Here is a 27,083-nt window from a genome sequence, read left to right as displayed (position 1 = left end):
TGTTTGTAGATTAGAATTCCGAGCATATTTGACGATGTCCATTAGTAAACGTAAACGATCAATTACACGATTACGTGACCAAAATGTAAATTGAATTGGATCGTTATCGAGCCTTATACAAGTGTTTAATTTACATAGGTACATACATTTTTAATAGAAAATATTCTCCTTATTATTGCACTAGTTATTGTTATTGGTAGAGAATATTTTATTAAGTTCCAAAAGTTATCGATAAAAATATTTTCACTTATTACACACATAATAATATAATATGAAGATAACGGGTTTTAGATGATTTCATTTTTTAAAAACGGAATATTGTGATAAAATGACAATCCCGTTTTAAACGGAACATCCAAAATATATAAGAGACTTAAATGTAATTAATCATTAAATATAGACGAATTAAAAATGTTTTATTTATTTATGCGGGGTAATCAAAATTTAAAAACTGTGCAATTACTATTTACTAAAATTAAACCAATACATAAATATTAATGATTATAGTATTTACCTACCTTGAATATAATTTTTCCATTGTTTATCCACAGTAATTGATTAGTTGATATTCATAATATTTAATATACTCCTAATATGTAATAGGACGTCCGACATAGGCATTATTTACAAGCTGCACTCAGTCAATGCATAATTAAATTTACTTAAATTAGAGTTTAAAAAGCCATTAATTATTTTTTGTTAGGTATATTGAAAAAACTTAAACTATTTATTATAAACATAAAACCAAAGTATTATAAAAAATAAACTCTATACATATACATAAAAAAAAATATAAAATTAAAAAAGAACTATAATCTTAAGATCTACATATTTTTAATGTTATTGTTTGAGTGATCGTATCTGTTATTTCGTTTTTTTATCAGCTATAATATTTGTTTGTTATGTTTTGGGTCGGTCATTATTGTTTCCACCTAAACGAAAAAGGTACGATTTTTGTTTTTTCCAAATCTACTTCTACTTATTTGTTGTTATTCAACATACATGATTAACTAACACATGATTAACTAGCACATTATTTTACATTGTAAACTAATTAAAACGATGAAATAATAACATAATTATGATTAACAGAACTTTAAATGATCTAATTTATTGCCATTTTATGTGTTTTAGATGTATAAATAAAATCCGTAATGTCATAAGTTTGAGATAAAAGAAACTAACTATTTGTGTATTTAATACTGAATTTCTTGTTTTTATTCCACCTCTGTCAATCATAATTATGTAATTATTTCATCGTTTTAATTAGTTTACAATGTAAAATAATGTGTTAGTTAATCATGTATGTTGAATAACAACAAATAACTAACACCACCGTTAATCCTTTAGTGTTCTCATACAAATCGATGTGTCACACTACTTTTTTTTTAGTCAGCGATTCGAGCGTCAAAAACGATGTGACGTCTCGATTCATATGAGAGTTTCGTAAAAAATACAATTAGAACGTTTATTTTGACATTTAAGATAATGTTCTAAAAATAACTAGAAGAAACCCAGATTTTGAAGATAGAAAAAAATTTTCAAAAAAATCTTCATTTGTTCATCACAGCGAGTAAGCGTATACTAATGTTCTCATTCATTTCAGAAACACCCTGTATATCGAGATTCGGGATTAACTATTTATAATGCAATAGAAGAGTATAAAAACAATACAATATCAAGAATGACATTTATAGAAATGGTTTACAACAATTATTTGAAATAATGGTACATTTGACTTTATATAATATATTATAAAACATTTTTATAATAACCTTAATTCAAAAATATGAACCTAAAAATCAAGTCAAATAATTTTTTGGGGGTTAATAAGAAACGCATCCTTGAGGTGGTCCCTGGGTAACTCTAAATGGTTTCCAAACTATAATTTAGACAGGTGGGTAACAATAGATTTGGCGGAAATAAAAATAGAACCTTTTTTGTTTTAGCAAAAACGATAATTGGCTGAAACGAAAATCATATTATATATTGTAAATTCCGCCTGAAATGAATAGGTAAAAATAAGATTTACGGCATTGCATCAATACAAATTTTGTTATTTAATAGTTCATGAACTATTGTTTACAGACAGTTCAGTAGTTGGTCTAGATTTGTTTCAACGAAATATATATATCTATTATAATATCAAACTAATTGAAGAACATAATATAGTAAGCGTAGTACTGACAAATAAATAATAATGATAGTATTCAAATTTTCATGTGTTTGAAGATAGCAAGTTATAATATATTATACGATATGCAATACCACTTCAATACTTCATAATATCAGATTGTATAACTTTGGATTATATATGGGTTTTATTATTATTTGACATTTAGTTTTATTATACTGTTCATTGTTTTATATAGTTGTTTCCTATTGGTTGTTTTATTTTGGTTTTGACCTACAGCACATCCAAATAAATAGTCGTTTCTTATACTTATACTAACCTTCAAGTTCACGACATACGACTAAGTACCTTTATTTAATGCACGAATTATACATATCACTTTTGGTTACGGGTTTTTTCACTATTATTTTTCTGTTTTATTCAAACATTATTATTTATTAGTAATAAATAATAATGTAATATAATTATCTGATATTTTTCTAATTACTTTCGAGGATTTCAATCCTATTCTCAGTTTACCAAACTTACTATTGGGTGTTTCGATGTTTCCTAAACGATCGTTGGTCAAAAAAGTGTTTAATTTTTTTATTGATAATTATATTACTTTATTTTATCAATAGTTATATTACTTTCTACATACATAATTTTGGTCGTTGATATTTGTGATCAGCGTGTCCAAATTATACTTGAAATTCCCTATGTATTTCTTTCTCTTCTTCGACTCTATATAGTTCTAGAAATCATTGAATTATAAAAGATTTTTTAATTAAAAAATATTTTACAATATATTAGTTTAAATTAAAAATAAGAACTAATGTTTTAAACTTCTGCTGCATAAACCATAAATACGTTCTTCTCGTTTATTTTATTAAACATTTCCAAAATATTATTAGGTATATTTATATTAGTACTTGGAAGTTCACTTTTAGTTTTTGCATCATAAAACTTCTCATCCATGTCATCCTAACAGTATAAAGAAGTAATATTTCTTCTTAGTTCGTATTACAATGTATTTATTTAGCATGAATTATTATTATACATTATATTTCCTTTAATATACTAGCTACTACTTATCTATATTACTTCAAAAGTATAGAATTTCTGTATCTTAATTATCACAAATATTCTTATTGAATGTCAGAAAATATTATGTAAAATAATAATGATTCACAAAATTTGCTTTAGTTTGGTAACCCTTCATTAAAAAAAAAAAAAAAAACAATTTCTATTGACTAATAAATAATTATGAATTGTTGAAACTTTTTCTTTAAGTTATTATATACTCAAGGAACTTATAAAAAAAATTAATTAAATATTTAATCAGATAATATAGATTTAATCACACTTATATCCGTTTTATTTTTGTGCATTTTAAACCTGGGATATGCCTAGAAGGTATTTTTCTATAAGCTATTATCTATACTATAAAAGTATAAAAGCAAGTCAATATACCGTTAAAGGTATCATTACAAAATTTTTTACTGTTAAACCTGACAGTTTGTTGAAGGTTTTAGTACCACTTTTGTTAAGGAACATTATTTCGATTATTTTTCAGATTTTTACAGAAATATGTTATTTGTATCTAAATACACTATTTGGTGTGAAAACGAAACATATATACATGTCACTTACTATAGTAAAAGTTTGTGTATCGTTATTTAATTTATTTCGAAAAGGGAACATAATAACTAATAAGTTACACAAAATAAGTTTTGTTTCTCCTGTAAAATTTGAATTTCGACGTATATGACGTATTATGTATTATAATATATCAAATAATTGTTTAAAACGTATACCTAGTTAAGCAATTGTCCACGACCTACCTCAGAATGTGTAAATAGAATCGACGATGAATTAATTATTATTATTGTCGATGTATATGACTATATGAGATGTAACAACTGCTTGGTGCTTCGAACGGTCCTGCAGGCTGCAGGGATTGAAATATAGATAACTGCGTTCTAAGCTTCTAACTACGAAAGGGTATAAGGTATGTACATTTTATAGTATTTTATGATCGAAATAATTATAAGACAAAGAAACGGCTATCCACGGGGGCAGAGCACGTGGGTGACAGCTAGTACATTACACAATTATAATATAATATGTATATTTTACTTACCTTTAAATCATATTTCTCTTGCAGCTTACGATCATCGTCTCAGCTAGACCCGCAGTACTTCTTGACATAACAATAAAATCTTTTGTACATTCCGACAATTTTTACAAGTTCGAATGAACAACCGATCAAAAATTCATTCGATAATTAATGTATTTTGAATTAAATGTTCATAACGATCTACGTTTGTTTATTCAAAGATACATGGTGTACATAATATCATAACGTTTTTATGCTTTGGTATTTTAACTAAATAAAATATAACGACGGGTGGTCAAGTGGGTAATGCTCTGCTGTATAGTTGGCTGACAAATAATCTCCGTTCAAAATCGTTTTTCGCATACTACGATACCTAACATTGGATTCAAATTTAACACACCCATTAAAGTGACCTACTCTATGTGTAAGGTCATGCACTCGATACCTACTGTACAGCAGAGCTATAGAGCTTGACCATCCTTTATTTTTAATTTTGTTTACCTTTTACCTTCTTGACCCATTCAGGTAATGAACTCAATGACTCAGATCCTTGTAGAGTGCAGGATTTAATAAGCGGCGACTACTTCAAGAGAATTATTAAAATTACCCGTACATCAGATTCCATAGCCCGAGATGTTGTTGAAAAAACAATGTACACTGCAGTCACTAATTAAAAATGATGTATAATAATAAAATAAAACAACAGCCGTACAAAAAAAGTTACTAAAAAGTTATAAAAGTTATAAATAATATTGTATACATAATATGAAGAAATACGTAGGTAGGTATGGTAGTATTATACTATAATAGTATATTAATCATTAATAGGTACATATAGAGGAAGATGGGTTATTCTTAAACATGAATGTTTATAGTATAATATACTCGTAGCTTAATAATTAATAGGAATCAATAGAAAACGCGATGCGTTAAAAAAAAGGTATGTAAACATTACATAATATTAAATAGGTAATTAAGACGTAAGATTAGGTTGGGGGCTAGGGGTGGTACACAGCTCTCGTGAGTGTTGAGGTGAAATAATATACGATTCAAAATTAAGACTTTTTACTTTTGATTACGATAGGAAAAAATTTGGATAAAATGTTCTTTAATAAACACTTGGTAGTAAAACACGTGTTAGATAGCTTTTCGTATTATTATAATTTAGTATGATAAGCACTGTGATAGGGAACGATTTTATACTATTAATAGTAATATAGTAGAGTAATATGTTATATGAGAACAACGTAGCATCCAATAGGATCCAATAGGAGTATAATAATTTTATTATTATATTAAAAAAATATTAGGTGATTTTTGGAAAACCTACTAAATTCGTGGGGCTTTCTATGATAATGATCCAATAAACGTTAATGCAACTGTAAACGATAAAAAAGAAAAATATCTTTTAAAAATAATTCGTTTGTCTTAGGTTTTGAAAATTATATTTTATTTTATGGATTTTATTATTATTATTAATCTTTATAACCTAAAAGCGAGCTACGGAGTATAATAAGCTTCATGGCGTATACAGTACCACGTATTATTATACATTTTTACAAATGCTAGATTATCTTAAAATTACAAAAAGTAATTATATAATCTGTCTGACTGTCTACAATTTTTTGAATCAAACCGTAACTGGTAGATCAGTAGAATTTTAATAAAAAATAATAATTAACTTTAGTATTAAAATTGGGCATGCATACAATTTTAAGGTTTGTTATATGCTCACGATTTAAATTTATATAATAATTCATTAAGTTTAGTCAATAGAAAACTTTTTGTTATGTTTTAAGTTTCCTAAAGTTTATTTTTAACTAAGTTAAAAATAAATCAATAAAAAATTGACTCAATTTTGATAAAAAATAAAATTTCACGTTTGCTAATAAAAATAGTTTTTTTTTTAATAGATACTAAAAAAATCCACCAAATAGGTTAATTTTGATATTTTTTCAAACTCAACATCTAATAAATAGCAGTTAACGATGAATGTTGAGATTGCAGTTGATTCTTTGGCGAAATTCTCTTCATTCATCAAAGAGGGAGATCATAAGTTGTATTTGTGTACTTAAGTATTTGTATTTTAATAGGTACCTACCTAGAACATTTTATATTATTATACTCACTAATAAAATATGTTTTTTGATTAACTTTTATATATTTTTAATAGATACTACCTATCTATCGTAAATAGATTATGATTTATGAGACATACATTTATGAAAAACGCAAATTGGTAGCTATTGATTATTGAATAAAATGATCACATGTTTTTGGATTGAACGAATCCTAGATGGATTCGAGATATCTAATTTTTCAAATAAATAAAAAAATAGTTTAATTTTATCAACATTTTAATACATCTGTACAAAGTTAACTTTAAGTTAATATCACGCCATGTACGGTAAAACAGTAAAAAGTAAAAAGTTAATTCCAAAAATAAGTAACGAATTGAATCAATTTAACGTATTGACTTAACGTTAATTTTTAACTCGTTACTACTCAAATATGCAATTCTTACACTGTGATATAAAATGATAGTTGATATTATTGTAAATAACTAATATAATAATACGTCAAGAATACTTCATGTATTTTGCATTATACAGAAGGATTCTCTGTAGTTTTAAAATTGCCTTATTTCCAGTGGTAGATTTTAATAACAATTTTTTAGATATTATTTAGCATTGAACTATATATATATATATTATTATGTCGATTAATTGTAAATAATTAAATACACGGTAATTAAACTCAGTAATTTTATAGGACAACGATTGATCGTAATGAACAATTATTTATTGTAAAATTATTGATCGTAAATCACAAAGGTTAGGTTAAGTTAAATGATATTATCTTATCAGAGTTATTCGCTATTTTTGTCGTCAGTATAGAATAAAAAACTATTACCATAATACCTTGTTATATATAAAAACCTATTTTTGAGACGTGATGACGTCATGATGAAGGCATCAGGACTTATATTATTGGCACTGCAAAGAATTTTCAATACTAGCTACATACTTCTTTTTTAAGTATTGTAGGTATATGTAAAATATAGAAATGTTATACTAATGTACCTACTAATTTAGACTTAGTTTTGTATCATTGATTATTTTTTCATTAACTACTCATTTTTACCTATCAGTATATTAAAATAGTTGTTGTATACTGTTTATAAGTAATGATGATAAATATTGTTGCGGAAAATTTTGTTACAATCAATTATCTGCGGTAAATTGTGGTTAACTATATTTACAACGTGATGACGGGATTTAATCCATTGAAGTCCATATGATTCATGCGTGAATTTCAACTGGACGCGGCGGCTGTTTTGATAGCGGCGGCGGCTGCTCGAGTGTTGCCAGCATGGTACCTAAATCCGTTGTACATCTGCGGCGTCACCGGACTTCCAAACGGGTCGCGACTTCTGGCTGGTGTGTCCCGCCGCGTGTGCACGCCACTTCCGATGCTGTCCCGCCGCACTTGCACGCCACTTCCGACGACGTCAACTGGGTCTACTATGTCCGGCAGAGAAAATCGGCCGCCGGCACTCCGTCGGTCACCCGCACTGACGATGTCGTTACCTCCACCTCTTCTATCGCTTTCGTCGTTACCGCCGTCACTGCCGCCATCACCCCTGTCACCCCTGTGGTGGCCACTGTCTCTGGCTGCCCGCGGTATGTCAAACGCTTGCCGACTGACGATGGAAGCGAGCGTTGACGCTGCCGAGTTGAGCCCGTCGTCGAATTTTTTGCGAGGTCCGTCAATCACAAACGACGACGACGTTACGCGGTCAACAGTTGGCGTCGATCTGTGGTAATACAAAAATAAACAAATCGCATGCATTTAGAGATTTTAAATTTCGAATGTAAAGGTAATTTAAAAAATTTAATTTTTAATTTTTAATACAACCTTACATATATAGAGCGTTGATTTATTATTAAGGTTTAAAGTATTTTTAATTGAATTAAAAAATATATTTCATTAGTTTTATTATGTATAATAACAAATATTTATACATAAACACTGCTGTCTACGTTTATATATATAATAGGTATGATAACGACCGTTAGAAGACAAATAAGCTATAATCATTAGCTTTAATCATGAATCGAATAATAAATATATAAAGCTCGGTCTCTTACGAGCTTGTTAAACGAATATCAGTAAATGAGTATAGTCGTATGGAGCAGTGCCAGCTCGTTGCATTTAGGAGTCCAGTGCAGAATTTAACGGGGGTCCATAATATTTTATAGTTCAACATTTGTATAGGATATGTGATTTGTGATATTTACATGGTTTTTGTTGGCAAAGCAAACAGGTAAATATAGGCGTGTCACCAGAAACCATTTAAATATTTTAATCTTTAATGTTAGAAATCTACATTTTAATATAATCAAATAAGAATCCATTAAAAAATTATAATATTTTTTTAAAAATTAATGAGGTAAAATTTATTTTTATTTTTATTGGAAATGTACCTATCAATTGTTTATTATAGATTTATTTATAGCTCGACGTATTGATAATGTTATTTTTTATGCTTATAAGGATCATTAGGTCAGATGACTGGTGCTGAGATAGAATGCTTCTTAAATAATTTTTATAAATTTTAGTTTGAAAAATGTAAATTTTGTAAAAATTAGTATCACTGGTATAGTGTCCAATGTCCATTATTCGGACACCTACTTTTATGCTGAGAATAAGTTAAAAACAATATTTAATGCCCACATGAGGCGTTGTGCTTATTTTATTTTGAAAGATTTATTGTTCCATAAATAAATCTGCCCTGTTTATATCCATAGTATAACTTTCAATTAATGTTTTATTGAAAATTTGAAATTATGACAACAATTTTCTACAGATTTCTATTGTTTTAATTTCGTAAAAAATCAGTCAGTCTTATTATGATTCGCGATTTGTGTAATTGGAAATAAATAATTTTTTTCTTGTAAATTGTAATACAAAGTTTTGGTTAAACGGACAGCGAGGCTGCTACCACTCATCTACTTGTTAAAGGTTGGGCATAAGTACAGAATAGGGTGGATGATTTTCGATAAATATTTTAACGAAAATGTGAGATACATACGTTAAACTTTAATGTATTTAGCAGCATTTATTAAAATTAAAATAAATCCAACTGTGACGGGTGACTATCAACTAAGTAATTAAAAATGATTTAATCCTTATCACTGTCAAAGTTTTAATAGGATAATATTGCCAGCAATATTTCAACATATCAAAACGATGAAATTGTTTTGTTCATGTTTATTTGTTATGAATTAATAGTATTAATTTAATCAAGTAAATTATTGATTATTTTTTCAGTTACATATGTATACGGTTTTGTGGTACGGTTTTACGATTTTTTTTCTGTTAATTTAAATCAAAGTTCGATTTTATGAATTTGGCTTAATTCGCTTTGTTGGAATTTCGAACTATTTTTACTTTTATTTATGTTTTTGTACCATTAAGTGAAAATATATATAATGTATATCGTATACTTACACTATACATTATGTGTTAAGTAGGTATCTATATATTATACAGATTAAGTTTGGTTTATGTTACTATATTATTTAAAATAAGTACTTACAGATTTTAAGTCTTACTACTACAGTCTACAGATTAAAACTGAAATATAAAAAATTGAGTAACCATTGCTCAGTTTAGGCAATCGGTATAAGTACGTTTTAGAACACGGATGGATGATCATATAGGGATTTTCTGGAGCTGAATATAGATCCTTTAAAATCGAATTTGTGTCATCAGGTTTAATGTTTATATAAATAATTGTACTTTTATAACATTAAGAATCTAATACATCATCTTATGGCTACATTTATATGCATTTTGTATCAATTAAAAATCCGAGAGTTATTTCGGCAAATAAAATAATAAAATATTAATTTATATTAAACTGAACCGTTGTAAACGCATTAAAACATTGGCGATTCAATACTCTTTAGTAGTTTAGTAGGTACTAATAATAATTAGAAAAATGTATTAGTAGTAGTGATATAATTATGATAAATAAGACTTATTTTAATGAAAATAATATAGCTAGGTAAATCACTAAAAAATGTTTGCATTGTTGAAATACTTTTATAGATTAAGTACTTAAAAATACATTTTTTTGTGAAAATAATATTAAACATCAATATGACAATAAAATAACTGTTGTAGAATTATTAAAATCATGTTTTTCGTCATGGTATACAACTAGCGGGTATCGTATACGTCATGCAATATGTATAGGTAAAACGTTTTTTAAACTATCTACTCGATATTATGTTGGTAAAATAGGGTCAAAATCAAATTAAAAATATTTTAAATTTATGACCATCTAACAACGTTTGTCGTCCAATTTGGTTGTATAGGTATGAATAATTAATGATCGGTCATTTGAAGTGTTACTATTTATTTGTATAGGGTTTTATTACCAATTTAATATAGTTCTTTCAACCCTATAATTTTAGTCCAATACCAATTTACTTAAGTACATAATATATTTCGGAAACGCTATATCGGCTGTAAACGTATGGAAATGCAGGTAATATAGATTTGCGTACATATTTTATGTACACAAATTATCTGAAAATAATTCTCGTTAAAATTTAATTTACTGTATTGCGTGTTTGCTGCTATGAACCGTATTCGAGTAAATTGTAGCTGGTGGGTTTTCCTATCATTGTTTCTCTTTTAAAAATACGCCAGTTATATTATTCTAACATTGTTTTTTGTTCTAATTCATTGATATCGACTGTAATTGGTTACTCGGTGTACTTGTGTATTGTTTGAATACGATACGATCTAATAAATTGGGTAAAATCGAAGAGATAAAGCTTCATAAAGTTACGTAGTATTATACGTATATTTTATTTACTTGACAAACTTTGTTAACACGCGACGTTAAGGATCAATTCTACACACCATGGGCTTTTGATGTGATAAACATTATTAATGTATATTAACTTAATCCCAAATCCCATTTTTGCACAATTATTCTTTAAGTCTAGTCGTAATTTATAAAATTAAACAATTTTAAACAATGATGATTTAAACACATACGAGTTTTACAATGCTTGCAACCTTAGAAGCCGTTAGTTGGTTTTATTGAAAACTTGTATACTTTAGTTTTAGAAAGTTTGCAAGGCTAATTAAATGAGACGGGTAAATTTTGAAGTTTTCAATGAAAACTTATTTACTGGAATTCCCATGGGGATTCCAGTTGATATGTTAATTTTATATGAAACGGTCTAGACAATTATTTAGCCACTGTACTTTGAATAATATGATATATGACTTTTTTATGTTGGTTAGTGCATATAAAAATGGAACTATATAAATCATGATCACGTAGGGCGAGTAAAAATTTTACGCGAAAATTCAGGAGGATTTGTATGGTATTTTTTTTTTTTTACCTTTTAGTTGAAGTCGGTTTCGACGGCGTTTTACAAACATCCGATGAAGTTTTTCTTCGGTTTTTGAAAGAGCCCACGAAATTGCTTATTCTGAAAAATAATAAACTTATAGTATTATTTCTATAATAACTAACACTTTAAAATCATACGCATTTCCAATTCCTTTTTTTTCCATTTCTCTTTGATAGGTTATGGGTAAATCTCTTTTTTCTCTTTCCAGTCCAATATTTTCCTGAAACATAATATATTTGCTAGACAAAATATGTTCTAGATTATGTATGTAATCATAAAACGTCATTTGATGAAACGATGTGTGTTATTTACACGATTTTTGTTTTAAATGTATACAATTTCTTTGTTCGTATCCATCTTCATCTTCTACAGCTCTACGATCCATTAAGGATAAGCTCTGCCATTCATGAGTTATTCAATATATGAGCTTTGTTCGTGTTATTTATATAAAATATAAATATAAAACACATAAGTATCGTCATTCATCAGCTTTTTAAAAACTCTAATTCTTAACTCTAAAAGAAACGTGACATTTTTACTTAAAAAAATAAATTATGTGCATTGATAATTTAATTTAAAAATGTTAAATATTAAAAAACTAGATTGGATGCAGAATACAGATGACAAGCGTGATCACTCGTCCTGCTTCACTCTTTACAGAGTATAAAGTAGTGTATTATTTACTTTAAATTTAAAAACTATATATTTTAAAGTATACCATTGTATTTGTATAACGATTCACAGCAGAGCTTGGTTAAAACGTTTTCGCTATAGTACTTTCATTATTTTTTTAGGTTGTCTTTAATTTCTCATGTATTCGTAAAAGATATTGTGAAAATTAAAAATATATCTCTTTAAAATAACAACTTTTAACTGGACTTGATTTAAAATAAATAAACTAAATATAATATGAAATAATAGTTACCTACTTCGTTAATCCGAAATTAATTTTAAAATTAAAAATTATATACATTTTTTGTATATTTAGGTATTATTACTGTATTTTATGGTCACATTTTATTATTTTTTGCTGATTAATCGAATAAAGCAGTTAAATTAAAGTTTATGTTTAACATTTTAAAATGTATAATTCATAACTTAATGTTTTAATTAAGCCGAATTTTTAGGTTTTTATGACTACGTAAGTTATGTTTTTTATTTATTTAAAATTCATTTTTAGGTTTTATGAATAATAATTTTAGACTATAATATACAAGGTTACAATTATTACTCGAAAGTGTTTATTACCTATATAAAATATTAATCAATTAAAATGTTATAAAACTTGTTTTGTTCTCAGTTATCATTATATTCAGGTATTCTAGTTGGTACCCATATACGCTGAAGTAGTAATGCCTTAAAAGTTTAAGTGATTGTTAAATTTGTTCACTTATTGTATTTGTATACATTTGATATTACTTTTGTGGCGATATCGTATTTTGACTACATAGATACGATGGTTTATTTATTTATCTTCTTGTTTTTGTTTATTTAAACAATTTGTTGTTTGTATCTATTGTGTATAGATTATTCTTTATATAATATCTATTATATATAAAATAAAGACAGTATTATCATTTTAATTTTCAAAATGTTTTATGTTTTATTCATGCTCATATTCTTATATTATACAGTTTATATACTTATATTTTTTACTTACAAGATAAACTTATAGTGGCCCATGGTTATATATCACGTTTGTTTGACTTCTCTGAATTTATATGAAATTCGAATTTGATAAAAACTTTGTTTATAATAGATCGTTATTAAACAATAAGTAGGTTGATATTTTTTTTTTACAATCATTCCAAGTACCTACATAACGTTTATGTAATTTTAACTTAATGAAAGTAATAACTAACAATCGAAAATAGTTGTCAGTGATTAAAAACTGATAAAAATTACGTACGAAGAATGTTGTCATTTATGTTAACGTTTTTAATTAAGGAAAAGAAAATTTATTTTTAATAGTAATAGTTTAAATAAATTTGCAGTTTTTGAAGTTAATTAAATTTAAGTTAATTCTACAGCGTTTGCATCGAATGTATATGCAATTGATAATTATGTTTTGAAGACTAAAGTTCACGTTTATAATTTATTTATGACATTGGAGTTATTAAAATTAATAGCACCGTATTCAACCATGTTGAGTTTATATTCAGAAATTAAATAGGTAGATGATTTTTAAACTATTAATTTAATATTTATAATGTTGGTTAATTTGTTATACGTGGGTTTTTATTTTATTATTGTTAATATTTTGATTACATTTATTTTTCCGTTATATACTTATTTAAACGCCATAATGATTTTCTGTAACGGTTTATCTTATTATTTAGCGTGCAACAAACAGCTTTTCACCAAAGCCACATATGTCTTCAAACGAAATAATTAACGTAGTTCAATGGGCACAAACTCAGCAAATAACGATCAATATTTTGATAATTAAAAACATCGGTAGGTATGACTTACGAATTGAAGGAATATTTTATTCCGATCAAGTATGTATGTAATTTATGTAAGTATAATACTAACATTTTTTTGTTGACAATTTTAGAGCTCCAGATTTAGTTAGTTATAGGTACTCGAAAAGTTACTTTTATCGGGCTGACAGCTTAGTTAATGTAACACTATTCGCTGCCTATGGTGAATTTATAAGCTATGTGAATGCAAGGATCGTCATAAAGCTAGATAGGTATACTATGGTTAGTTTGAGATAACCTCTGGGGGTTTGGTCCTAGAATTTTCAGATTTGTCATAAAACCATAGTAAAACCCACTAGGAGGGCATAGGACTGATTACCGTGGGTTAAATTATGCTCAGAACAATCCAATTCGATCGTGTAACCAACCAGGAGGTAGACAGTGACTGTAAAATGGTCCCTCAATGACCACTTTTTGACATTTTGTTCTAGAAATATGTATATAGTTTCGATAGATCCACGTTTACAAACTTTTTGTTTTTAACGCAGAGTCATCTTTTTGTTGTGATGAGTTATTATTGCTTTCAAATTTCATACCATTAGGCGTCAAGTCTTAATATTTGCCTTATACTTTTCTTGTAATGAGTTGAATTAATAACACTATACTAGAGCGAAATACAATTTAGTAATTGGTATATATATATATATATATATATATATATATATTATATATAATATATGTAAAGGTACAATCAGGGACGGCCTGGGATAAAAATGCAGTCCAGGGAAATTTATTATACATATTAATATATTTTTTTTTGTACAAAGAAATTAAAACTACCTAACATTAAAAAAAAAAAATGTAATACAGCCGTAAGGCCAATTCAAAATTCTAATATATCAGACCACCGGTAACCTCTCGGTATCCTGGTGGGCTAGGCCGTCTTTAGATACTACAATATTTTATAGAGTTATATTTATAGGCAAAGCATAGTTGCGTATAATTAAAATCTGATTTTAATATATCAAATTAAAATTCGATTATTAATTTACTTGGATGTGCTATGTGTGGATTCATTTCTGTCTGATTATAGTGATAAAATGTTTTATTCATACCTATAGTCATCTATTTTTCAGAAATTAAAAAACAGAAGAAAGAAATACAAGTATTTATGAGAACTTATTTCTGTTATTTTTTTAAATCAATACAAAACATTGATTTTTTAAAAGATCTATATTTTTTTCCGTGATATTATGTTAATCTATCGAGTAAGTAAACTCGTAACTTTTTGATATTAGAGGATCAAACGTTTGTAAACCCATATTTCGTATTCCCTAGAGATTTGATTGTGGTAATAAAAGTTGACTGAAACCTTTGAATGTACAATACTCATATTCATATTTTAAAATATGTATAAATGCGATAAATCGCATTTCAATGAAATATTATTCATACAACAAACAAAGCATTAAGTATAACATGTGTTTATCGAGCTTTTACATGTTATTTTTGATACTGAAATATCAAATACTTATAAAAAATATCGTACTTACACTGTAATACATACATTTAAATAATTCTTGTATCATGATGTTATATTGTTACATTATTTTAGTTATTTGTACCTACATATTTTTAGATATATGTATTATTTAGTATTGAAATATCCATCTGATTGTTTTAATTTTTATTAAAATTCAAAATATGTGCATTGTATATATTATACTGTATCATACGTAAACAAAAATTAATATTAACCTCGAAACATATCGATGGAAATTTGGAGGTAACATAAATCATATTTAAATTTATTAAAATTATTTAAATGTAATTCAACTTACCATTTGGTTATTTTGTGTGCTTAGAGAGCTGTTGGTCGAAGCTAGTTCTGTTTGGTCAACATATTGGCCACGCGCTGGAATTATTGGAGATCTTATACAAGCCCTGAAAATATGTTTGTTCTAGTTTTTTAATAATTACGGGATTGTGCATGGCATGCAACATAACGAAGCTGAGTATCGTGATATTTACTAACATATTGTAAATTGTAAAAGTATTTCGGATTGAAGTTTATTACGGATATTAAACATGACCGTGACTATGGGTTTTTATTTTTGTAATTAACAAGGACCTTAAAATTGTGTTAAAAGTTAATTTTAGTGTTGATAATTTTGATTTTGTACCCATATTGGTTTTTAGAACAACAAGAAAGTACTTTAATAAAAGTAACATTGCCTGTGCTTGTTTATGCTATATAGGGTTGATTAATTTCAATTGATTATTGCCAATGATATAATTCATAAACCGTAGCTCAAATCAATTTCATTTTAACAGCAATTTTTATTATATATTATTTAATTTTAAAACAAAGCACAAAGATGTTATATTGTTGGAAAATTAGTCATTTTTATTAATTAACTTTGTAATTAGTTGTAGCCACCTCTGATCAAACAACGTTAATAGTACATTGCAAGTTAACAAATCAATATTTATTAGTTATTCATGCCTTTAAAATTACTATTTTAGAATGTTGTATGATTACGAATCTCCCAAGACGTGTATTATTGTTTTGATGTGTTTTGTTCTCGTCACCAGCGTTGCTGTACAGGATTGATTTAGTTTGTTTTATTATGGCATCCTTTTGTATCTTTCATTTTCATCTGTACGTATTGATAATTATTGCGGTGTACAGTGTAAGTGTGTTACCAAGAGATTAAGGAATAATTAAATAAAATAGTAGTGGTGACCTATTTAAAACTAAAATATTAATTTAGTTTTTAAATTATTATTAAGGTTGATTTTCTTGGACGTTTCGTTTATTTTTAATATGCGCACGTCGTGTATACATATTAATGTAGCCACGAACTACGAAGGGTTGACGTTAGTCTGAGTTTATTATTATTTTCAATTATGTAACACGTTATTCGTATAAATGACAAGTACCAAGTAGATACGTCCATATTTTAATTTTCCTACTATAAAAATGAAATACAATTTTCATTTTTGATCGTTAACCCAAGTGGTATTTTTTAATCTTGTTAGACATAGACTAATGTAGTTTCGAAGAGTTTAAAATACATAGAGAGGAGTTCAATAAAACTGTGCTGTAAAAACCGAAGATAAAAAATATAACAGTGATGTAGACATAACAACTGCAAAGAATTAATCAAGCAAGAGACACACGTACAACATTTTATTGCTATGAGACGAAAAGAAGAAAGAAAAATAGAGACAAAATCACAAAATCGGTTATTTTTTTTATAAAAGTATTTACGAGTTGACGTCTTCAAGTTTCTTCAGCAGCCGTTCATTCTCCCGACAAACAATTTCGTGGTCTCTCTGTAATAGGTCCCTGGAGTTGAATAGCTCGGCATTTTCTCTGCGCAGCGCCTCATTTTCATTCGCGTAATGTTTGACCAAATCCACAAGCTCCTTGGGGTCCATTTGTATTAACCGGTCCATGTCCATATTGGGCGGCATTTTTACATCTACGAGAAATAAAAGTAACTATTAGGTCAGCTCTGGTCTGCAAATGTTATTATTATTGTTATTATCGTCGTGCATAGAATTTCTTTACCGTGTAAAAACTAAGGGATATAGCTTTACCCAAAACGTATACGAAGTAATGAAACACCATACGAGAATGCGGGTAAAATTTTAATAAAATGATTGTTTTGACAGAACGTAAGAAAGATAAAAAAAAGGTGGGTATACTTAAATTATTTGTCACTTGATAATCGGGAAAATAAATGAAAAAGCCTGAAATACAGGAGTTTTCTGGACCGAAACACTGTCACCTGATACGTGTAGTTATTTGTTGAAATATTATTAATCGTGGAAAACATTGTTCGATGCGCTGAACACTGAAATTGTATTTGACATCCGTATTGTATTTACAAAAGGAAATAATTTCAGACAAGCAGTAACATTCTACGTTGTAAAATTCGTATTAAATTCGTATAATATATTAATTCCAATCGATTTCTTAACGAAATAGACAATAAATTTGTTTTTAATTTTATTTAAGTTGAAGGACATTTTAAGATAAAAAGTGAATACATCTGGAAAACATTATCTATCATTCAGCTTAATTTCATATGTTTCATTCCTGTACGTAAATAAGTTATTTAGTTAGTTATAATAAAATGACAGTTAATTATTTAGCGTAACATTATAATATGAATATATTTTAACATTTTATTTATTGAACAGTTTAAGGTTCTGAGTTATCAACGATATTTCCATTTTATGTTTACTTTTATAGTAATAAGCCCATCAGTCATCACACATCTTCCATATAATTTTCTATCATAATTATTACGTAATAGGTACTCAATGAAACTGATGTTGATTTTAGAAAACAATAAACCATAGTCAAATTTATGTAATGAAATGTATAAAATATGTTGCCGTGATGATGTTATTTTGTGTTATACTAACAAGGGAATGCTTTTTGTTTTACGTTTTTTCGATATTTAGATAATTATTATTATAGTGGTATAGTATTGTACAAAATATTCTTAAATATTAGTAATACGGTTTTATAATTAAAAACAAGAATGCGAATTGTTCAATGATTGTAGGGGGGTAACAACCTAAAATACTTATATATACCACTTATTATGACAAAAAACTAATTAATAGGTACGTAAATATTCATAAAACTTTAAATTTAAAACTTAAGTCACTTAAGGAATTTTTGTTTAAGTAAATAGTTTCTATATTGGGTGGTCAGAAGTTGAACATTCCGATTGATATTACGATCGTAACCCCACTGTGGTGATTGGCGGTAAAATTTCCCATGTATTTTAATTTACTTTTTTGAGTAGGTATGTCGTGAATTGTGGTTCGCATTTAGTATTCACAAAAATTGTTCATTGAAAATCGGGATTTTTGTTAGTCAAAATAATCATTTAAATATTTAAATACTTTGTCATATTGTTTTTATTATTTTTCTATTTACCGTCATTTTTTATAAATAAGATTCAGTAGTCTAAAATATTAAAATTATTTTTTATAATAACCCTCCCCCTACATTAAAACATTGTTAATAACACTACTATTGTAGGTATACGTTGTTAAATATTTTTGTAACCACGTTGTTTGTGAAAAATGGTAATTATTGTGTATTTATTTCTATTTTTATCATACATGATAACATACATTGTTACATGTGTACATGCAACTTACTCGAAATACTGGCGGCCGATGATGTCTTGCTAATATCCAAAGCCTTCCGCAAATGATCGTTTTCATTCTGCAGCGCCTCCACCTCACGTCGTAAACTGACGATTAATGCTTCTCTGGGGTCCTGTTGTACAGATAAGGGACCGTAATGATACGCATACAACAGTCATCATCATATATACGTGTGGTCATTGTCGTATTTACTGAGAATCGGTTTTGTTTTATTTTTGTTTTTACTGTTTATTAGTTGTTATAATATCTCTGACGTGCTCGGAAATAAAGCAACACCATTCGCATTAACCGAGTGTCTGTAGGGGAATTAAATAGAACAAGTTTTATGTGTGCTGGTAGGATAAAAACGGCATAAGTGGAAAGGAAATTTGAAATATCATATTCTAGTTTTGGTATTTTAATGTCCAGTTTTCTGAACGACTTTAAAACTATATCGAATCCTTTAATTCCCTATTACTCTATAATTTTAAGTAAACACACAAAAAGTTCTTCATAATTGTTAGGAATAATAATACCTAACCTTATTGACGAACCTCATTATAAAATCTAGTGATTATTGTCATTTAATGTATACATAATATATATTCACCATGATGACACTTGTATCACTGCCTAGCTTTTATCTGAATATGTCACTGTTATTGTTTTTTTAAACCACGTTTTTAAAAATATTTGGCAATTCCTTACATTTATTAAAAGAAATAGCAAGAATATGAATAAAAAAAATAATGAATTATTCAAGTTTAAAAATTAGGAACAACAATTTCGAAGTATTTTTCATCGATTATAATTTGTGAGTTATTCAAATATATTTATTTTATAATCTACTATATCTAAAAACTTTGAACTTATTAATATTGGTTCACGGCATCATATTATTATGTCTATAAAATATTCAGATGTTGAAATAATCAAAAATGTAAATCAATCAAGTATGTCTACAATTTAATGACAAAATATGTGAAAATGTGAAAATGTTCAAGTATAATAATAATTTCCAAGTGAAGGGGATTAATATTTCATCATTTTAAAATTATTATATAATGTATACAATGGAATTTTGGTACTTTATATTTTATAAAATATTTGAAACAATTTGTTTGTTATTTTTCAAATTATTGATAAATCATGTTTAAGTAATTTTTGTTTTCCGAGTACAATAATTAATACACAATATACGTGTAAAATCAATAATGTGCATATTATCTTTTGACGCTGTTAGTTAAATTTAATTGTTACACATTTCATATTATTATAGAACTTAATTAAACTAATTTATCCATAATTTATTACGAGTGAGTAGGACAAACATTTATAATTATAAAACCTATAATAATATTATATTTGTTTTACTTAGATAGGTACCTACATCATATTAACTCGTTCTGCAGGAAGAACGCATTTTACTGATGTGCAGGTGTTTACTAACATTCATTGAATGTAAATAAATACATGACAATAGGGGCAAAATATTAGAAAAACCGCCAGAAATGAAAATTATCATGTTTTACCTGGAGAACTTGTTTTTAATATTGTTTTTTTTTACGATAAAAACAGGATTTTCGATGATTAAAAACAAATATTGAGTTCATATAAAAATAATTTTTATAGTACAAATATATTATAACTATAAAATATGTATCGATAAGTAATGTATTTGCATAGGCACATAAACCGTATCGATATACAGTATTAAAATGTATATTGTAATATTTATTAACTAATAAGTATGTTCAATTTATAAATAACAATTAATTTTTATGGCATTTCATATTTATAATTACCTGGGTTAGGTTTTGTTGCATGCAATGTGTTATGTATCAGTAATAAACAATAATATAAATATTAATACTTAAATAGCCTATTATGTACTATTAATATATTGCGAATATTAACGTTAAATTCTATTTTTTTTTTTATATACATATAAACTGTGCTTATTTGTTACAGTATGAATAAAACTGAGTGTTTTAACGAAAATACAGTTAAAACAGGTTTAAAATATTTTCTGAATAAGTATTATGTCCTTGTATAATTTTCAAAAATATTAAGTGTAAAATGTAATGGAAACTTGAAATACTAACTAATGTTTGTGGTATCATGCATTTCAAAGAAAGTTGTATGATTTATTAAAAAAATATATTAGCGTATAAAGTTATGCTTCATGAGAGTCTATAAAAGTTTGCTCAATAAAGTATATCGAATGATTATATATTATTTCTATTTAACATCAAAATAATGTAAAAAAATACTCAGAACATTGATCTACTCTCGTAAGTATGTCATACTTTAACAAAATTAATAGTAATATTTATAAGTCATATTATAAGCACAACAGGTAAATATAAATAAGTATTTTAATGGAGGTGTCACAAAAACAATATATCATGATAGGTGTATTTATAATTTTCGATACGATTTATTATAAAATAAAATGAAACTGGCAGCTAGAATTAATTTTTTCACTCATGACAACCAAATATTATAATTTTAGTATTGATAATTTCAAAATAAATTGATGATGTGAGTTTATTATTAATTCATATAGTAAATAATTTACAAATTATGTTAAAGTTTCTAAAAAGGGTATGTTTGTGCATTAAACAATGTTGTAAACGGTATTTTACTAAAATTAATTTTTAACAATTATTCATAGCAAACAAAGTATTTTGTTAATCACTATTGAGCGTTAAATTATATTTTACATGCAATTAATTATCTACGCAATTTATATGTTTATTATTAAATATTGTATATTTTCATTATTTTATGGGATTTCCATGCGTAAGACGAAGTGCATAATTTAATCAAAATAATATTATTTAAATAATTATAGAATTATACTTAGATGTATTTACTAGTTACTATCATAATAGTAAAAGTCTTACAAATTAAAGGTTAATAAAACAATTTTAACATTGATCGTATTTGAGTTATTTAATAAAACTTAGATGAAAAAAAAAATGAGAACATTTAATAATTCTAATTCATTTAAGCCTACGTATTTTTGAAGTATAATGGAATTTTTTGGTTTGGACGAACAATATTCATCAATGTCTGTGTTAACTGTTGTAGACATTTAATGCACATTTATTATAATACAAAATACTTAAACATATATATTTTTTCAATAGAAATGTTATACATATTATAATGATTTTTTCAGTATTTCTCACTACTGATAAAAGTTAATTAAAAAAATAAGTGACTTTAATTTAAGTGCTAAATAAGGATAGAATTTAATGAACTTTCCGTATCTTAAACCCGGATAAAGCGTAAACATTTTAATAAAATTTATTCGATTATTCGCGGGTATATTACAATAAGCAATAACTAAATCTATCTTTTGCATGGTTGCTAGTAGAAGAGTATAGACTAGCATATATTTTTAATGAAAAAATATTGTCATCGGTGTCATTATGTTGTTTAAACTAAAGTTTAGAGACCTCGAAATTATATTCCATCAATACTTTCCATTCTTTTATCCAGTTTATCCTTTAATAGTCGTATACTACGAATTATGAAATTGGAAAACTAAGGCTCATCGTTTTCCGCTTATCATAAAATATAAGATAAGTACTGATTGAAAATTTCATTAAATATTCATTCATTATATATTACAATCACTTAGTTAACATTTTTATCATGATACATGCTTATTATTACTTTTTTTAAAAAACATTGATCTTGTCCCGTAATAAATATATAAATAAATGATATATAATGAAATCTCTTTAATAAAATTATACCACTTGTCATTTTATACATTATTTTGTTTAAAGTTTAAAATTTGTCGATAATTCTAGATTAAAATTTTATTACTTTTAAGTTTCTGAGTTTCTATTATAACTCATTTGATGTGTTGTTTTTAGGAAAAGAAGACATTAAATATCCTTTTTTTTTGAAACTATATCGAACTTGGAATATTAAGATAATGTATAAAATTTATTTGTTACATACTTATATGGCTATATCTGGTAATAAATTAAGTAGTTTGTTTTTATCGTAGGGAACAAATGTTATTTATTAGATCTATTATTTTAATAAGATGATATCAAAAAAAAAGCTACGCTGTACATTTATTTTAAAGGTCAAAATGGATATAAAATTGTTTCGAAATTTTCTTGAAAAAAATTCTATACAATAGTATAAGGAAACTGAATTTTTGGCATTTATTACATTCAAATTTAAAATGGAATGATGTATATTTAATATTAATATTATACTTATTATAAACCTACCGGTAGTCATTATAATATCTTTGATGTATTGGTGTCTTGTATTATAATATAAAAGACGACCATTAAGTATATTTAAAAAAATGTACATGTAAGGTGAAGTATTTATTATTTTTAAATTTTTAATACTTGAATATAGAAACTTGAATAGGTCATTTTGTATAAAACGATTTCACATTATTAAGCATTATAAACTTAATCAAAATGAGTTGTTTTAACTATTGTCAAAAATATTGTTACGTACGTACTTTCAATGAATGCGTTTAAACCATTAAATAATTTTTGATAACAATTTTTCGCTTAAGTTTGAGTTCATTACTATTTAGTTTGAATTTTTACGACTCATGGACAGTAATTTTTAAATATTTCCCTTTGTTAATGTAGCAATAAATATTATTCTTTAAATGTATTTATCATAGGGGGTTTTAGTGGTTTTTTATTTAAATGATATTAAGCTTTTTATAGTTTAATATTTTTGTAAATTATCTTTCAAGTTGTATCAAAAAATGTCATTGAAGATTATTTGTTTAATGGTGTGACGTAAATTTAACGTAGAAGTTTTTTTTTTATTTTTATATATGATACGATGTTTTTAGTAGGCAATTTTTTCTTTTCCCTTTAAATAACGTAGGTATAGTTAAAATGACCTATTTATAAATTGGAATAATTTTAAATTGTAATTGGAAGGAACTAGCTACATTTATGTTGACATTTTCTTTATTTGCTACCAATTATTCACTTTGTTCTTAAATAAAATGCCAATAAGTAATAATTTATAAAAAAAACACTTTTTTAAATATAATATAAGATTACAAGAGACCTAAACTATAATTTTTGTAATCAAGCAAAAACAAAAATAATAATAATTGGTCATCAAGTTTCAGAATAAAAATTATAATATTGATAAAACTATAAATAAATTTTAAAAATATCACTCTTACACTATTAACTATCCAGATAGAATAGAATTAATTTTATAAAATAATGATATCTTAAATAATACGTTAAAGCGTCTGTGAAATTATTATTATGATATTAAAATTAAAAGTTATTAAAACATTAAAATCGAGTGTTTATAGTAAGTTTGTTATCGAAAATATTAAAAATTATATTTACCATAACTATTACTGGCTTGGTTTTGATTTTTTTTGCGCGAGCTGCATACCTTAACGTACTTATTGTCTCACTAGCATTTGATCTTGCTGGTGATATGCATGCTATCTATATACATAAATTATAAACATTTGAATAATTATTCTTATGGAATATAATATTCGTTAAATGTATTATTATTAAAACGAATAAAATATAATTATATGCCGAGTATGTATATGTATTTAATATTTATATACACACACTTATACATGGTTGTTCCTTAAGTATGATCACTTTCACTTTTCTTTATTATGAATTTATTTTAGTTCTGAAAATTGCTGAATTTTTAAGTACATATTCAAGTACTATTTTTAAAATACTTAGTATTTTATATCATCTTATTTATTACTGTGTATTGTTGATTATACAATAAACTTAGTTTTTCAAATAAGAACTAATTTTTCTTACTGCGAATATTGTTAAGCAAATGAAATTGTTGATGTATATCTAAATAAAAAATTAAAAGAGTAGTTTCTAATAGTTGTAAAAATGTATTTACTAAAGATATTAGTTCTTAAAATGGTTCAACAAATGTACAAAATAAATATAATATTTAATCTAATACTTTGTATATTAAGCAATTTTTTCAACAAATTTTAAAATTTAATAGATTAATATAAAGTATATACCTTCTATAGTTTTCAAGTATACCTATAATTTTAGTAAAAAAAAAAAAAAAAACTTAAAATAAATACTCATAGTATAAATTTAAACTTAGCTAGGGCAATAATATTTCCAATCAAGTCTTTTTTTTGACATAAAAAAAAGCGATACAACACATGAAAATGGGTATATATGCTTAGAGAACCAGTCAGTATGATATACTGTCTAATAACAATATAATATTTTTCACGATCTTTATATTTTATTTTTGCAAACAATTTATATAAATATAATACATATTATATATATCAATAAGTCGTAATATTTATATAATTAAGTTTGGATTTATCGTTTATTTTGTGAATATTGAAGCAAAAATGAATTTGATTGAAATGAATTTAGTTTTAAGTGTGAAAAAGTATTTTTGATAGAGATTCTTGTATTTTATACAGGCATACTTAGTATTGTAATTAAATTTTAAAATAATTTACCATCAACGTGACACCTGTACCGGCTAAACTATCAGACAGGAGTTTGGTAAGCTTACTGTCTCGATACGGGATGTGACCTTTCCGCTTCTTAGGATCACTCAGCGATGCTATACAGTAGCCTAAGTAAGAAAATAAAGAAAAATCATTAACACGAAAGAACGTTTAATTTTCATTTTTAGTGGTCATATATTCCCCCGCCCCTATTGTGGCGGGGGCCAACTTTTCCGTTTGACACGTTGTATTGCACTGATACACTATACATATGGTTGTAAGTATAGGTAAGGCGTTATTGACCGAAAGGGTAATGTTTTCTATTTTTATTTTTATGGAATGATGACCCCAAGAAAATATCTTTATTATTTATTCAACGGCTACCAAAAGGTTGACCTCGACTGTTCAACCAACAATTACGTCGTGACATATCGATTAAAAAGTTGAAGACCCTGAAGCCTGATGATTATCAAAAATGATTTTATTTAATACATTTGGTACGACAACAATGTGATAATGGTGGTGGAAATAAATGTAAGCCTTTTTGTATGTAATGTTATAGTAATTTGAAAGGAACATAAAATAACACTAACCTTATTTTAACTATCTATTTGTGACAGATATTAGATGGACACATTTTTTCTATGCTTGATAGTTTTTTTTTCTATTAAATTTTAATCAATAGAAGTATATAGGTATAATGAATACGATGAATGTTACAATTTAATAAATACTTCATAATAAGTAGGTTAAGTAGGTTCCTAATTAGTTTATTGTTGATGCACATCATTGTAAATAAATAGCATTATAATATAATGCATTTAGTTTTTGTATTCACTACTGATATAATTTGGATTAAGTAGGTACTGAAATAATTTGAACTCGATATTGGTCTAAATATTGTTATAACTTGTTTGTGCGTTATTAATTGTGTTCATTAGTGTATCCAGAAACTAATTGTTTAATATATTGATCTTCATTGGCAATGAGATGCATCAATAATGAACTTTATTATATTATAATACATGGAAATTAAACAAACACACACATATACTATGTATTACCTAGAACCATTAAGCTTTTGTTGATATTATTGGCTTCTTCTAAAGTTTTTCCTTCACTCATGGTTTTTTTTGTCATTTCACTGCCGGCCAAATCAACAAAATTAATTTTGCCCTGTTTCGTGATAAAAACACCGTCTTCAGATATCTAAAAGTAACCAGTAAAAATATTTAAAATCATTAACATACTTATTATATTATGCATAGTATAAATCATAACAAATCCAAAATTAATTAAAACAAGTTGT

The 27,083-nt window shown here is 26.2% G+C and overlaps 1 protein-coding gene across 1 annotated transcript in view; it reads right to left on the bottom strand.

Moving 5' to 3' along the window:
• Window positions 1–7,547: 7,547 nt before the first annotated feature.
• The window catches only part of LOC114123299 (kinesin-like protein KIF12), a 33,710-nt gene continuing 14,174 nt past the window's right edge, over window positions 7,548–27,083 (bottom strand). Inside the window, exons 8-16 of the mRNA XM_027986217.2 lie at window positions 26,839–26,983; window positions 25,784–25,902; window positions 24,651–24,755; window positions 19,288–19,408; window positions 17,372–17,585; window positions 15,939–16,041; window positions 11,812–11,894; window positions 11,663–11,752; window positions 7,548–8,049 (exon numbers count right to left, since the gene is read on the bottom strand). Coding sequence (XP_027842018.2) covers window positions 7,548–8,049; window positions 11,663–11,752; window positions 11,812–11,894; window positions 15,939–16,041; window positions 17,372–17,585; window positions 19,288–19,408; window positions 24,651–24,755; window positions 25,784–25,902; window positions 26,839–26,983 — 1,482 coding nt within the window. The remainder of the gene's footprint in view (window positions 8,050–11,662; window positions 11,753–11,811; window positions 11,895–15,938; window positions 16,042–17,371; window positions 17,586–19,287; window positions 19,409–24,650; window positions 24,756–25,783; window positions 25,903–26,838; window positions 26,984–27,083) is intronic.

Source organism: Aphis gossypii, chromosome 2 (assembly GCF_020184175.1).
Source record: "Aphis gossypii isolate Hap1 chromosome 2, ASM2018417v2, whole genome shotgun sequence".
Classification (NCBI taxonomy): Eukaryota; Metazoa; Arthropoda; class Insecta; order Hemiptera; family Aphididae; genus Aphis; species Aphis gossypii.
This window is presented reverse-complemented; position numbering and strand designations above follow the sequence as displayed.